The 13,812-nt window shown below is 41.1% G+C and overlaps 1 protein-coding gene across 3 annotated transcripts in view; it reads left to right on the top strand.

Annotated features, from left to right (window-relative positions):
• zbtb40 (zinc finger and BTB domain containing 40) overlaps window positions 1-13,812 on the top strand; it is a 100,687-nt gene that overhangs the window by 31,808 nt on the left and 55,067 nt on the right. For all 3 annotated transcript variants that reach the window (XM_078558296.1, XM_078558295.1, XM_078558297.1), the window contains exons 7-9: window positions 1,046-1,182; window positions 7,468-7,666; window positions 10,021-10,157. In XM_078558296.1, the coding sequence (XP_078414422.1) occupies window positions 1,046-1,182; window positions 7,468-7,666; window positions 10,021-10,157 (473 nt within the window). The remainder of the gene's footprint in view (window positions 1-1,045; window positions 1,183-7,467; window positions 7,667-10,020; window positions 10,158-13,812) is intronic.

Below are 13,812 nucleotides of genomic sequence, written 5' to 3'. Positions count from 1 at the left end.
ATGCAAATTCCCTTCACACCCTTACACTCCATCCATGTTTACTCATTAGCATTTCAAGTACACTTCTGCACCTAACTTCTTTTGATAATTTCAAGCTTAGTCCACCTGACTCCAAGGCAATTAAACCACACAGACAGAACCAATCTACACTTGCACCCATAAACCTAATTTACAATAAACCAGAATAATATTATGAAAACAATAATACTTTTGTAACAAGAGGGCATTGATTTAAGATGATTAGAAGGATTAGAGGAAAAGGTTTTTCACCCAGAGGGTGGTAGGCATCCGGAATTTGCTGCCTAAATTGGTGGTTGAAGCTGAGACCCCCAACTTATTTAAAAGGTACCTGGATCAGCACCTGAAGTCCGTAGCCTTGCAGGTTACTGCACCAGGTGCTGGAAAGTGAAATTAAATTGAGTGGCTAGTTTCTTTTTCTCTCTCTTTTTTGGCCAGCGCAAACACGATGGGCTGAATGACCTCTTTCTGTGCTGTAACATTTCTATGATTCTAAGGATGCTATATAAATGTAGATGATTGTCTTCACTCCATCCTTTTCTCTTTTAGAGCCTTCCTTAAAACCCACCAAAGAAACACACTCCTTGCATGTAGAACTATCCTTCACTGACCACAAAATGAATTCTCCTTCAGCACAATGCAACTGTCTCCTGACTGGTACAACATGCCTATTCCCATGCAGACAGGCTCCCTGTCATACTAACTGTGGACATTTTCAGAACACATTTGCCAATTGGCTTTGACCACAAAATAATAGTTCTCAAAGATATAGCTAAGCAAAGCTCATTTTTAATTTTCAAATTCTTAGTCACTTGGCAACCCCAATCTTTCTTCTTTTCGCTTGGCATTCCTCTCACCTTGCATCTTTTATAAAGCACCGTGGGCCATTTTTCCAACCTTAATGGCACTATATAAATGCAATTTTTTGTTGTATTGGCTCTCTCAGTAACATTGCCAAATGGGTGATTAGTTTAAAGAAAGAAAAAAAAAGTTTTGGGCTGGTAAAAATGTTTTAATTTCTCAACAGAATTGAAGAACTCAGAAGATTATGGGTTTGACTTGCTGAGACGATATCAAGATAATATTGTTGATGCAGTAACTGACCTTCAACCTCTGCATAACATCCTGTCTGTTGCTGAGGATGTATCTGATGATGAAAAAGAGGTATGAAATAAATTTTATTTTTGTATAGTCAAGTATGATATGGCATGAGTCAATGTTCCCGTGCAAGCTGCAGCAAAAGTGACCGCGTAGCTGTCTAGAATTTGCCATGCAGGGGGCAAACAGGTTGTGCACAAGAGGATGTGTCGCCACACGCCAGTCTTAGAGACCATACAATGCAACCAACAGGCTGTGCACAGCAAAGGGAAATTAGAGGACATTGAGAATCGGAATTTTATATTCTTGGTTTTTTGGCAGATGTGATGCTGCTGCATTTTTTAGTTATCTAGATCAGTGAGATGAAGCTACTTTTGTTTCACTATTCAGTCTCATATGTTTGCCAACAGCTTGTATATGTTATAGGAACATATTTGTTTATGTGTATTGTGCCCAGACAAGTAACAAGGTAAGTGCGTGTAATGAGATAGTAGGAAGTAGGACATAGTCACAAGTCAAATGCAAAAACACCTTTTATTGCATCTTTTTTGAGTTTAGGTTTTGAATATTAAAAATTAGCTTTGTTTAGCTATTTCTTTGAGAACTATTTTTTTGTGGCCAAGGAGTAGTTACTAGGCAACCATGTTCAGGGAATATCCGCGGTTAGTATGACAGAGAATCCCTCTCCATGGGAATAGGCATGTTGTACAATAACACCAGTCAGGAGACAGCAGCTTTGTGCTAAAGGAGAATTAATTTTGTTATCAGTGAAAGGACCGTTCTCCAGAAAGGTTTTCGGTTGTCATAGGCCGTCAATGGCAAACGGATGATCAGTGACTTGGAGATGATTGTTCACACTTCATGCCAGAAATGGTTAATATCTTAAATGCCTGACCTGTTGGGAAGGTGTTTGTTACAGATTGGTATGTCTTAAAGAAGGCTCGGTAGCCTTCTGGAGGTTAACTGTAAGTCTTTATTAACTACTAGATCTATTCACACACGTACAAGAAAGGGTACAAGCTAGGAACTGTCTCCATGCTTAGGTCTATACTTGTCTCTGCTCAACACCACACTGACCCTGGGTCTGGGTCATGTGCCTTCTTACATCACTGTGGGCAGTAATGCACTCAGTCCCACGTTAACCCTATATGTGCCAGACCCTGATAAAACAAACACACCCCCATTGCACTATTACTACATTAGAACTATCCCATTTCCCCCTTTCTAATCCTTGTATTTAGAGGTTCAGGCAGCCTGGCAGCCCTATCACCCTTCCATATCTCGTTAGCAGTTCTGTCAGAGGAGTGGTAGGCTCTGTCATTTGTGGCTCATCCTATTGGCCTAGAGGTTGAGCTGACACCTGGGTATGCTTTCATTCTTTTCTGCCATTCCTTCGCGTTGAACCACACTCGGTCGGTCCAGCTGTTGCAACGATAGGTTGTTGCTGCTAATCTTTTGTGATTGATCTGGACCTATTGTGATCCGAGTTGACTTGGAAGTATGGAATTGTGATCCATGTAAAAAAAAAAGTAAGTGTTTGTGTAGCTTTAAGAGCTATCTGCATTTCAAGATGGTGTTGCCGTTCACTGGAAGATAAAGGAATTTCCTGTGCTTTGCTGGTTTCAGTGAGCTACGCAAAATGGTGTTGACATTCTTCTTGGGGGGAAAAAAATAATAATGGCTGCCTGGGTTGGTCATTTACCAACTTCTTTAGTTCTGCTGTTTTACTTTGTAAACTGTTGAGTCCGGGTCAAGTGCCATCTTATATCGCTGTGTGGGCAGTACTGTTCTCCGTCCCACATTAACCTTATATGTGTCAGATCCTTATACTACATGACCATTGAGATTATGTTTTATCGTTCAAATGGGCCTATGTCAACATCAAAGAAAAGCTAGACATATTGGTGTAGCAGCTTTTGGGGCCCTGGGTCTCTAGATGCAGGTAAGGCAGCCAAGTGAAGCTACATTGAGCCATCACCTACAAAACATTTCATAAATTCTGTTCAAAAGTAGCTTTCGGACTCTCTTGTTTAAGAGCAGTTTATTTTTTAAGTTAAAAACAAAAACAGAATTACCTGGAAAAACTCAGCAGGTCCGGCAGCATCGGTGGAGAAGAAATCAGTTGACGTTTCGAGTCCTCACGACCCTTCGGCAGAACTGAGGTATAGTTAGGAGAGAGGTGAAATATAAGCTGGTCTAAGGTGGGGGGCGGGGGGAGAGAGAAGTTGAGGGTGGGGTGGTTGTGGGGATAAGCAAGCAGTGTTAGGAGAAGATAATCAAAAGATGTCACAGACAAAAGGATCAAAGAGGTGTTGAAGGTGGTGATATTATCTAAGAAAAGTGCTAATTAAGAATGGAAGGCAGGATACTCAAGGTACAGCTCTAGTGGGGGTGGGGTGGAAAGACTAACAAGGTTTTAGTTTTAGATTTAAAAATAATGGAAATAGGTGGGAAAAGAAGAATCTATATAAATTATTGAAAAAAAAAGGGGGGAGGGGGAAGAAACGGGGTGGGGATGGGGGGAGGGGGAGTTTAAGATCTAAAGTTGTTGAATTCAATATTCAGCCCGGAAGGCTGTAAAGTGCCTAGTCGGAAGATGAGGTGCTGTTCCTCCAGTTTGCGTTGGGCTTCACTGGAACAATGCAGCAAGCCAAGGACAGACATGTGGGCAAGAGAACAGGGTGGAGTGTTAAAATGGCAAGCGACAGGGAGGTTTGGGTCTTTCTTGCAGACAGACCGCAGGTGTTCTGCAAAGCGGTCGCCCAGTTTGCGTTTGGTCTCTCTAATGTAGAGGAGACCGCATTGGGAGCAACGAATGCAGTAGACTAAGTTAGGGGAAATGCAAGTGAAATGCTGCTTCACTCTTTTCCCACCTATTTCCATTATTTTTAAATCTAAAACTAAAACCTTGTTAGTCTTTCCACCCCACCCCCACTAGAGCTGTACCTTGAGAATCCTGCCTTCCATTCTTAATTAACACTTTTCTTCACTAACACCTTCAACACCTGTTTGATCCTTTTGTCTGTGACATCTTTTGATTATCTTCTCCTATCACTGCTTGCTTATCCCCACAACCACCCCACCCTCAACTTCTCTCTCCCCCCGCCCCCCACCTTAGACCAGCTTATATTTCACCTCTCTCCTAACTATACCTCAGTTCTGCCGAAGGGTCGTGAGGACTCGAAACGTCAACTGATTTCTTCTCCACCGATGCTGCCGGACCTGCTGAGTTTTTCCAGGTAATTCTGTTTTTGTTTTGGATTTCCAGCATCCGCAGTAGCTTTTAGCTTTTTGTTTTTATTTTTTAAGTTATTGAATTTGTGCAAGTGCTCTGGTGTACAGTTTTAGGCATATATGGCTCTGTTCAAAATATAGACTAACGAACAATTGTGGCAAAGAATTGTGCAATAAGTTATGTTTTTTGGGCCTTTCAGGTAGGAGAGTTATGTGGACTGAGCTTTTCTAGTTTATACACGTATATATCTAGTATTATACCATTGTAATTTATTTTTGTTTCTGGGCAATTCCCTTTCAGGGGTTAAGGATAACAAGCTCCAACACCAACGCCCCTCCAGATCTTCATTCCCCTTCACTTCCCTCTGACCCTATCTTTCTTCTAATCTCACCTGTTGCTGTGTATTCCCGACACCCTCCAATCTTTCACTCTCCCTGACGCTGAACAATCTGTCCATGGTTTTATCCCCATACGCCCTCAACTTAAGGAATTTCAAGCTCTTGCATTGCCTTCTCCTCCATGCCCACTTCTTTGACCAGCAGCCTTCCCCTGCTTAATAGATCCCTTCAGCTGTCTCCAATAATCTCCCTCCACTTGGACTTCTCCTTCTGACCTTCTACCCTCTATTGAACTCTGCATTGAGAGCTGCTGGAGTGACATCAGCCATCTTAATTTCTCTGCTCCCTTCATTCACTTGTCCTCACATTCCACCCCACCAGTCTGCAATGGGTGATGGGACAAAATCTAATCCATTGAAGCTAATTTTGTGCCAAACTAAAGGTGGTACCATGAATAATATGGGAATAAAACAGACACATTGTGCTTGATGCAGATTAGTGAGCAACTCCAGTTTTTACATAATTGTTTGTTTGGATTATTAAGATTATATTGCTGTGGCCCTGCATAGTTGTGAACAGTTCAGGAGAATCTGAATTTTGTCCAGCACAAGATTTATGTGCTTGGAAGTGATGAATAAATAATCTAATATGTAGCTAGCATTGTCAAATATCTGGGAGCATGCAGACATCTTGGTGTTAAAATAGTCATTCAGCTCGTAGATCTGACTGGATGTAAACACAAAATCTATTTGTGTAAAATTTAATACCTCTCAGATATCTTGTCTATCTATCCAGCACGACTATACAGGTTAGAAAAAATGATCAGTGCCTTCCTTCTGCACCCGCTGTCTCTAAAATACTTGAAGATCATGGTTTACAAACATCAATTCCATGAGATCTTTTTGTTCTACGCTTGTAGAGTCGGTTGGTTGATTAGGTATTTTAAAACTTCATTGTAATATTCAGGTACTGAGAAGAACAGTTTTTTGAACCCTCTCATACATGGCACCTGGATTGAGGTGTAAGACCCTCTATTTGCAACCACATGTTGCTCTTCTAATCTTTGCCATGCAAGTAGCTTCAGGGAAAAATGGTTGCTAACTGTAAGTTTTAAAACGCCTCACTGTAGTTTGTGGAATCTTGCTATGAACAAAATGATTGCCACTTGGGTTTGGTGGGAGGGAGCCTGGTGCAAGCAGAGGCATGTGTGGCACACAGAGGACTGGAGCGTATGATGTTCCTGTGGCTCCAATGGTTAATGTGTCACTGTCCAATTGCAAAAGTGGAGTGTGTGCATGAGAGAAGTGGTGCAGATTCTCCCTGACAGCTATGAATGGTGGTTGTTTCCTTTAAAAAGTTAGGGTGTAAATCGGTGAGAAGCACCAGGATTCATTGTTTCCTCTCATCTTCCTCCAGTGATGTTGAGGTACGGTAGTTGGAAAAAAGCATGTGCGAGCATTACCTAGAATCACCTCAGCAACGACTGTCGCTCGGTCAGCATACCCGCGCTGGCCGTGTTCAGCAGTCAGGATTGCAGTGGGATTGACCCGGGAAAGTGCCCCTGCACCAGCTGCCCCCACCCCCTTCCCTTTGTTGAGGAGTCAAGCTGAGATCCTGTGCGACTTTTGAGTCAGAGTTTCTTTGTGTTTAGTTCGGACATAGCCAATCCTATTGAAATGTAATTAGATGTTTTTCAAGATGTCAGCTCAGGAAACGATGCTGCTTGCAGGGGGTGTAGAGGAGGGGTCAGAGCCAATATAGAAATAGGATGGGGATGGCTTGGGAGGATGAAAATGGGGAAGGCATGGGAGGAAGGGCATGGCATTGAAGGGATGGCATGCGTGAGATGGAATGGCATGGGATGGGAATAACATGGGAAGGACAGCTTGGAAGGGCTGGATGAGATGATGGAATTGACTGTAAATGTTTTGCGGTTTTCTGCTAATATAAAATATTTCTTTAATTTCGATATTTTTCAGAATAGCCAAAGTTGTTCTTTGCTCTGGGCTCTTCTGCACATTGGGTTGGGGCTCACGACACTGAGAAAATGGGTAATTTGCTTCAAGGCTGTTGCTTGCCTGTTTTATCAGGCTAATGAATATAATTTGACCTTTTATTTTTATGTGCCAGAATTGATCTGCTAGACAGGCATATGTTTATCTCGTTAGCATTACAACTTAGACATTTTGTTTTAAACATATGGTGGCCATGGCTGGATGATCTTTTGCATTTCTTTTCTACACTCTTCATTTAATGCTTCGTGGCATTCACAAAATGCTTTAAAGTTGTAACTGTAAAATATTGTTTTCTATAATGGCTGACCAGGATTTCATGTACTTTGCATCTTCTAACCTATTGCACGACCACACCATTTTCAGTAGAATTTTGAAAAAAATTGTCCATTTCTGCTTAAACAAAGATGGAACCGGTAATGTATGTATAGCTTTTAATTCAACTTCAGTGCACTTCCAGTTACCTTTTTAATGGATTCATTTTTGGTGAAGTTCTGTTGTGTATCAACAGTGGATTCTGAGAGAAGTACAGCTGTCGAGTTGGCGTAGTAAATTGCCATTGTTTTTCTTTCCTAATCTTTGTTAAATGCTGGGCACAGTAACTCTGACAGTGTAGTGCCAACCATTTCTGTTGCTTTGGTTGCTATGGTATGATACCCAGCAGCAAGTCAAAATGCAACACACGCTTCTGAATACTGCAATTTCACTTGCAAAGGTGCCTTGTGTGATTTAAAATGATTTGTTTTTTTTACATTTTTGCTGACAGAGAATTGAAGATCTTATTAAAGGGAAAGATGCGATAGATTGTATCAGAGATTTGATGGAAGCAGTGTTGGAGAAGCAAACGCTAGCAGCACTCACAGTCTGGAAACTGCTCATCCGAATGAAAGAGGGTGTGCCAAAGCTGTGCGCTCTGCTAGCTGAGCTCCAAAGAGAACCAGAAAGTCTCCGGCTCATTTTATCTGGTGAGGCTTTCAATTAGCAATACTAGAATTAGTACAGGGTAAGTGTTAATGAAATACAATCAACGTAATAACCCATCTGATGCAAGGCAAAAAGGGTGCTTACCTATTCTGTTTTAAAAAGAACTGGCACCTTGATAACAATGTGATTAAGTATTATAGTGGTCAGAGTTTTAGAAATGTTATGTTATGGCCTTGGCCCAAGCATGAACAAAAGAGCTGAACTTGAGAGGTGAGGTGAGAGTGACTGCCCTTGACATCAAGGCAGCATTCGACCAAGTGTGGCATCAAGGAGCCCTAGCAAAACTGGAGCCAATGGGAATCAGCGGGGGAAAACTCTCTACTGGTTGGAGTCATACCTAGTACAAATGAAAATAATTGTGGATGTTGGAGGTCAATCATCTCAGCCCCAGGATATCTCTGCAGTTCTTCAGGGTAGTTCCTAGGCCAAACCTCCTTCAGCTGCTTTATTAATGACCTTTCTTCCATGATAAGGTCAGAAGTGGGGATGTTCACTGATGATTGCACAATGTTCAGCACCATCCACGACTCCCCAGATTCTGAAGTAGTCCATTTCCATATGCAGCAAGACCTGGACAAGTTTAAGGCTTAGGCTAATAAGTGGCAAGTAACATTCATGTCATACAAGTGCTAAGCAATGATCACCTCCAACAAGACAATCGAACTATCTTTCCTTGATACTCAATGGTATTACCATAACTGAATCCCCCGCTATCAATATCCTGGGGGTTACCATTGACCAGGAATGAACTGGACCAGCCACATAAATACTGTGGCTACAAGAGCAGGTCAAAGGCTGGAAATTCTGCAGCGAGTAACTTACCACCTGACTCCCCAAAGCCTGTCCACCATCCACAAGGCACAATTCAGGAGTGTGATGGAATACTCTCCATTTGCCTGGATGAGTGCAGCTCAAGAAGCTCAACACGATCCAGGACAAAGCACCCCACTTGATGGGCACCCCATCCACCACCTTAAGCAGTCACTACCTCCACCACCGACGCACAGTGGTACAGTGTGTACCACCTATAAGATGTACTGCAGCAGCTCACCAAGGCTGCTTCGGCAACACCTTTCAGACTTGCAACCTCTACCACCTTGGTGGAAAAGGGCAGCAGATGCACCATCATCTGCAAGTTCCCCTCCAAGCCACACACCATCCTGGCTTAGAACTATCTTGCTGTTCCTTCACTGTTGCCAGGGCAAAATGCTGGTACTCTTTCCCTAACAGCACTGTGGATGTGCCTACACCACATGGACTGCAGTATTTCAAGAAGGCAGCTCACCACCATCATTTTGTGGGCAATTAAGGATGGGCAATAAATACTGGCCCAGTCAGTGATGCCCCTGTCCTGTGAATGAATAATTTAAAAATATCTCATTTTTGTATTGTAATGAGTGTGTGTATCTATTGTTGTTCATTTTTTTGGAAGCCTTCATGAAGGAGACACTCTGTCATATTTACCAGAGGAAAATCTTTGGAATTCACTTAAAAGTCATGGATCAAAATGGACTAGAAAATAAACCACAATTTATTTGTGGCTTTTTTTAATAAATGGGTCAATAATGACGTTCTACCTCTATAACTGTGCATGTGGTATAACTATAAATTCCACATTGTACTGGCCTCCCACTTCAGATTCTAGCACGACATTGGGAGCTGATAAATTCCATAAACCATTGGGTCATTGCTGATGTTTGTCTACTGACGCAAGACACCAAAACCAAGCCAAGAAAGCTGTCTCCTGTAGGAGTACCAGTTACAAACTGGTAGCAGGTGTGTGCAGCTGTGGGCTGGTATAACCTGTGTTAGTCAAGCCACAATAATTCAGCACATAACTTCCCACCATAAAAGTGGTTAGAGTTTCAGAAGTAGTTATAGATACCATTGCATGTGACCATTACAATTGAAATGTGTTGAAGAAAGTTTCACTCAAATTCAGACATGTGGCTGTAGCAATAATAAATGTTATAGAGAAAGCTTGTCCAACTATGTTGTTCACAAACATCAAGATTGTAGATTTTGCAGGTGATTCTGGTTTTGACACTGATGTAATTTTTTCTGATTTAAATCTATCCTGGTGAATAGCCATCAGCTTCCCTATTAGCTTTACAGAATCCTTTCCATCAAAAGTAATTATGACAGGTCCCATATTGGTCCCTTTTATACAATGTGGTGGATACGACAGCAGTATGAGAAGATGTGCAAAAGAAGTAGACATAATGTTTTCTCAAGGCATGAATGTTATTTTAAAACGGTTCTGCATGTGTCAATCTTGTGTGTAAGTACATGGCTGTAGGTGTGGACTGATTTTATTTTTTCTGACCTTTTCCAGTGAGTGACAAGGAAAGTAAAGCTTTGGATATTTTGAGAAGACATAGACAGTTGATCACCGATGCAATTGATGATATCAGTTCGCTTCTGGATTGTTTCATGCCTGGTGTAGAGAATCTTCCCACTGAAACAATAGAGGTGCTTTATTTTCACATGTTCAATACTTTACGCAAGTTTATAGTTTTTTTTTAACCCAAAAAATGTTATTGAACCAACTTACAGTGATAAATTCATGTTAGTTGATCTTCTGTGGAATTTAGATGGGGAATTAAGACCATTTGTAGTCTTCAGGTGAAGTGAGGTGAGGGATAATTTGACCAGGGTTATATACTAGGTCTTTTTGTACAATGCTTTATACATGTTTATATTGTTGAATAATAAACTTTCAATACTTTAAGTAAAGTTGTTTGGAGAAGGCTGAAGTTCTGGAAGATGCAAAGCTGAAATTTTCCGGTGCTGCCATTGACTAGAAAGTGTAATTGCAGCGTGACAAGTTTACATAGGCTGTTTCCATTATAAGTGTGAACATAGGAGTTTGGAACAGGGAACAGTTGATGCAGAAGTATGCCAAAAAAAAGTTGACAATAGGTTTTGTTAACTTATTCATACATTATAAATAGATATGCGCATATTCTTCCCAGTTGATTTCCTGCCCTATGTAGCATTCAGAAATGCTTAATGTGCAGTTTCTGCCAGTCGAACTGTGTAAATGGTCCGTTTAAGCTGAAACTTCCTCTGTTTGTGGGAAAGTTTCCTTGTCTGCACCTCCTGTTGCTGTTTTTAATATGCAGCAGCTTCATGTGATGTATATGAGGTGCAATCTTGAATCTTAACAGAGAATGTTGCAATGTTCTTTGTTATAGTGTATTTAGAATTGTTAGACAGAAGTAATATATCAATATAAAAAGCAAAATGCAGCAGATGCTTCAATTCTGAAATAAAAACAGAAAATACCAGCTCAAGCAGCATGTGTGGAGAGAGGAAGGCAGGGCTAACACTTTGTTAGAACCAGAAACTAAATATAAGAACATAAGAAATGGGAGCGGACAGAGACTATCCAGCCTGTCAAGCCAGCTCTGCTGTTCAAAATGATCATAGCTGATTTTGGGCTTCAACTCCATTTTTCCACCCGCTCCCCATATCCCTTGATTCCCTGAGAGGCCCAAAATCTGTCAGTCGCAGCCCTAAATATATTCAATGGCGGTGCATCCACGACCCTCTGGGGCAGAGAATTCCAAAGATTCACATCCCTCTGAGTGAAGAAATTTCTCCTCATCTCAGTCCTAAATAATTGGCCCCTAATCCTGAAACCTGAAAGAGAAAGCAGTCGATGATTATGTGGATGGGGTGAGATGTAAATTGGGAGGAGTCTCATGTGGAGCATAAATATTGACACAGACTGGTTGAGTTGAATTACCTGTGTGAGCTGCAGGCACCAGGTAATTCTATTTAATGTTATAGCTGGACAGCTTCGAAGGAGCAACAGAGCCAAAGTAAATGGGGCAGGGAGGAAAAAAGAAGTCTGGTTAGATGGGAGACAGGAGATGATTAAATGGCACAAGTGATAATGATAGTGTATCCTGTCCTTGTAGATAGAAGCCAATAACTTATTTGGAATTTCAGCTGACATTTGTATGACATTTTTGTACATTTTTAGATAAAATTTCTCTCTCCTAATTTCTCCCCATTTTCCCTCTTCCTTTGTTGACAGTGCAGTTCTTGATGAGGATGCAATTTCTTGGGTTTGAACTCCTCATGTCAGCTTACACATTGAATGTTGGCAGGTTGTTTGGCTATAGGCCCATCACAGCTGAAACCTTATACAACTTACCCCGGTTATAATTTAACCTATACTTAAACTAGTTCTTTTTTCACAACTTAACCCATAGTTAAATAATTTAACCCCTCGTTCTGCAGGGTACTGCACATTATATAAGTTAAATGCAGTTTATATAATTATGTAAGTTAACCCTTAAATATATAATGCAACCCTTATTTATGCAGTTTCATCTGTCATTTTGCCATTGGTTATTTAGCTAAGTGTAATACTGCAAGGTTAATGGAATCTTTTTATGGTTCTGTGCTATTTATTGCATTTTTAAAATCCTGTTTTGCTTTTCATCATCTTATCCCAAACATCACCACGCGGTGGAATGCAGAAATTGAGCAAAACTTGAGAAATAGATATACAGCTTCGATCATGGCCATTTCAGCACCAACAAAGCAGCTCTTCACAGTAGTTCACTCCTTATATGGACAGAATGTAGGGGGGGTGGAAAAGCAGAACATATGCACACAGGAAAAGGTATTGAGTTCAGGTGAAAGGTTACAACTTGAAAAGGTAATTCTGTTTCCCTCTCCACAGATACTGCTGGACCTTTCCAGCATTTCCTGTTTTACTTTCCAAGCTAGTGTAATCACTCCCAGGGAAATTCAGAGTGTCTCGGTTTTAGAGCACAATGTTTCTGATCTGTCATTCCACCTATGCCTGAAAATGACTTCAAAGTCCCATTTCTGCTCCATGCTGCCAGTGGCTTAAAAGGGTTCTCTTATGGCTGCTGCCATTTTAATTGCATTCTTATCGCTCTTCTACCACCATTGAATCTAGCCAGAGCTTGGACACCTTTGCTATAGCTCTTTCAGACTAAAAGTGTGCATTGTTATGCATGTCAGAAAATGCCAATAGCAATGGCCACAGAATGTGCTTTATTAAAGTGAAAAGGTATATACTCTGCAGAGTGCTTGTAAAATAAAATCTTTTACTCTGTATATTTGACCCCTTTATTAAAATTTAAATCATGTGGATGAAATGATTTTGCATAATATTGCAGTGCAAATGCATTTAGCTAAAATGTCTTTCTCCACCATTAAAAGAAGTTAATGCATTGTTAAAATAACAGGCAAGTATGTCCTCCCTACTGGAGTGCGTAGGTATGGTCAAGAACGCAAAGAAGTTATGAGGTGGGAAATGACCACCTGTAGGAAAGTCTCCCTCTGAGAGTTTTGTAGTGTTATGGCAGCAGAGCTGTTTCTCATGTGACCTTTTCCCAATCTTAGTTCTCAATTTGAGCAGGAATATCTGTATTTTCATTGGTTGGGGTAAATAGAACATGTAGATACCTGTGAAGATTGAGAAGATGGTTAGGTGGGCAGTAGCGGTGGGGTCTGGGTTGCTTGGGCATGTGGAAGATGGTTTTTGGAAGAATGACCAAAGCTCTTAACAAGATAGATTCTCTCTTCTTGCTCTGGCTCACCTGCCCTGCCCTGTCTAGACCGCTTGTCCCACCCTGCCAGCCCTGCCCTGCCCCACCCCACCCACTCCACCTCGAAGAATAGACTCACCCAGTGTCTTGGGCCAAAGGCCACAAAAAACTAATTGGATTATCAAAGGGGACTGGAGTGGTTGACTAAAAGTTAAGAGTTCTAGATCATCAGTGACATGTATTTTCTTGTCAAGTTCCGATTTATGAGCAAACAGCTGTCTCATTATTTAAGTGCAATTATGATTCCAGCTTTGACAGGAACTTGGGATAGTCCTACATGTCAACGTTCTTCAAATGGCTGACTTAATAATGTTGATGTAATAATCATCCTTCAAGCTAAAACCAGAACCCAATAACTGTACAGTTTTCAGATGAGAAATTTAGGCTCGCAGGTATTCATCAGTTTAAGAAAAGCAACAAACAAGTTAAATCCAAATTCAAGTGCCTAGGTAGTAGTAAAGAGCAGACTAGATACGTGTGCTTCGTGCCCCTGATAAAGCAGACAAGTTAATATGTTCCCAACCACCCTG

Source organism: Cetorhinus maximus, chromosome 15 (assembly GCF_964194155.1).
Source record: "Cetorhinus maximus chromosome 15, sCetMax3.hap1.1, whole genome shotgun sequence".
Taxonomy (NCBI): domain Eukaryota; kingdom Metazoa; phylum Chordata; class Chondrichthyes; order Lamniformes; family Cetorhinidae; genus Cetorhinus; species Cetorhinus maximus.
Note: the sequence above shows the minus strand (reverse complement) of the source record. Positions and strands in the feature narration are given on the sequence as shown.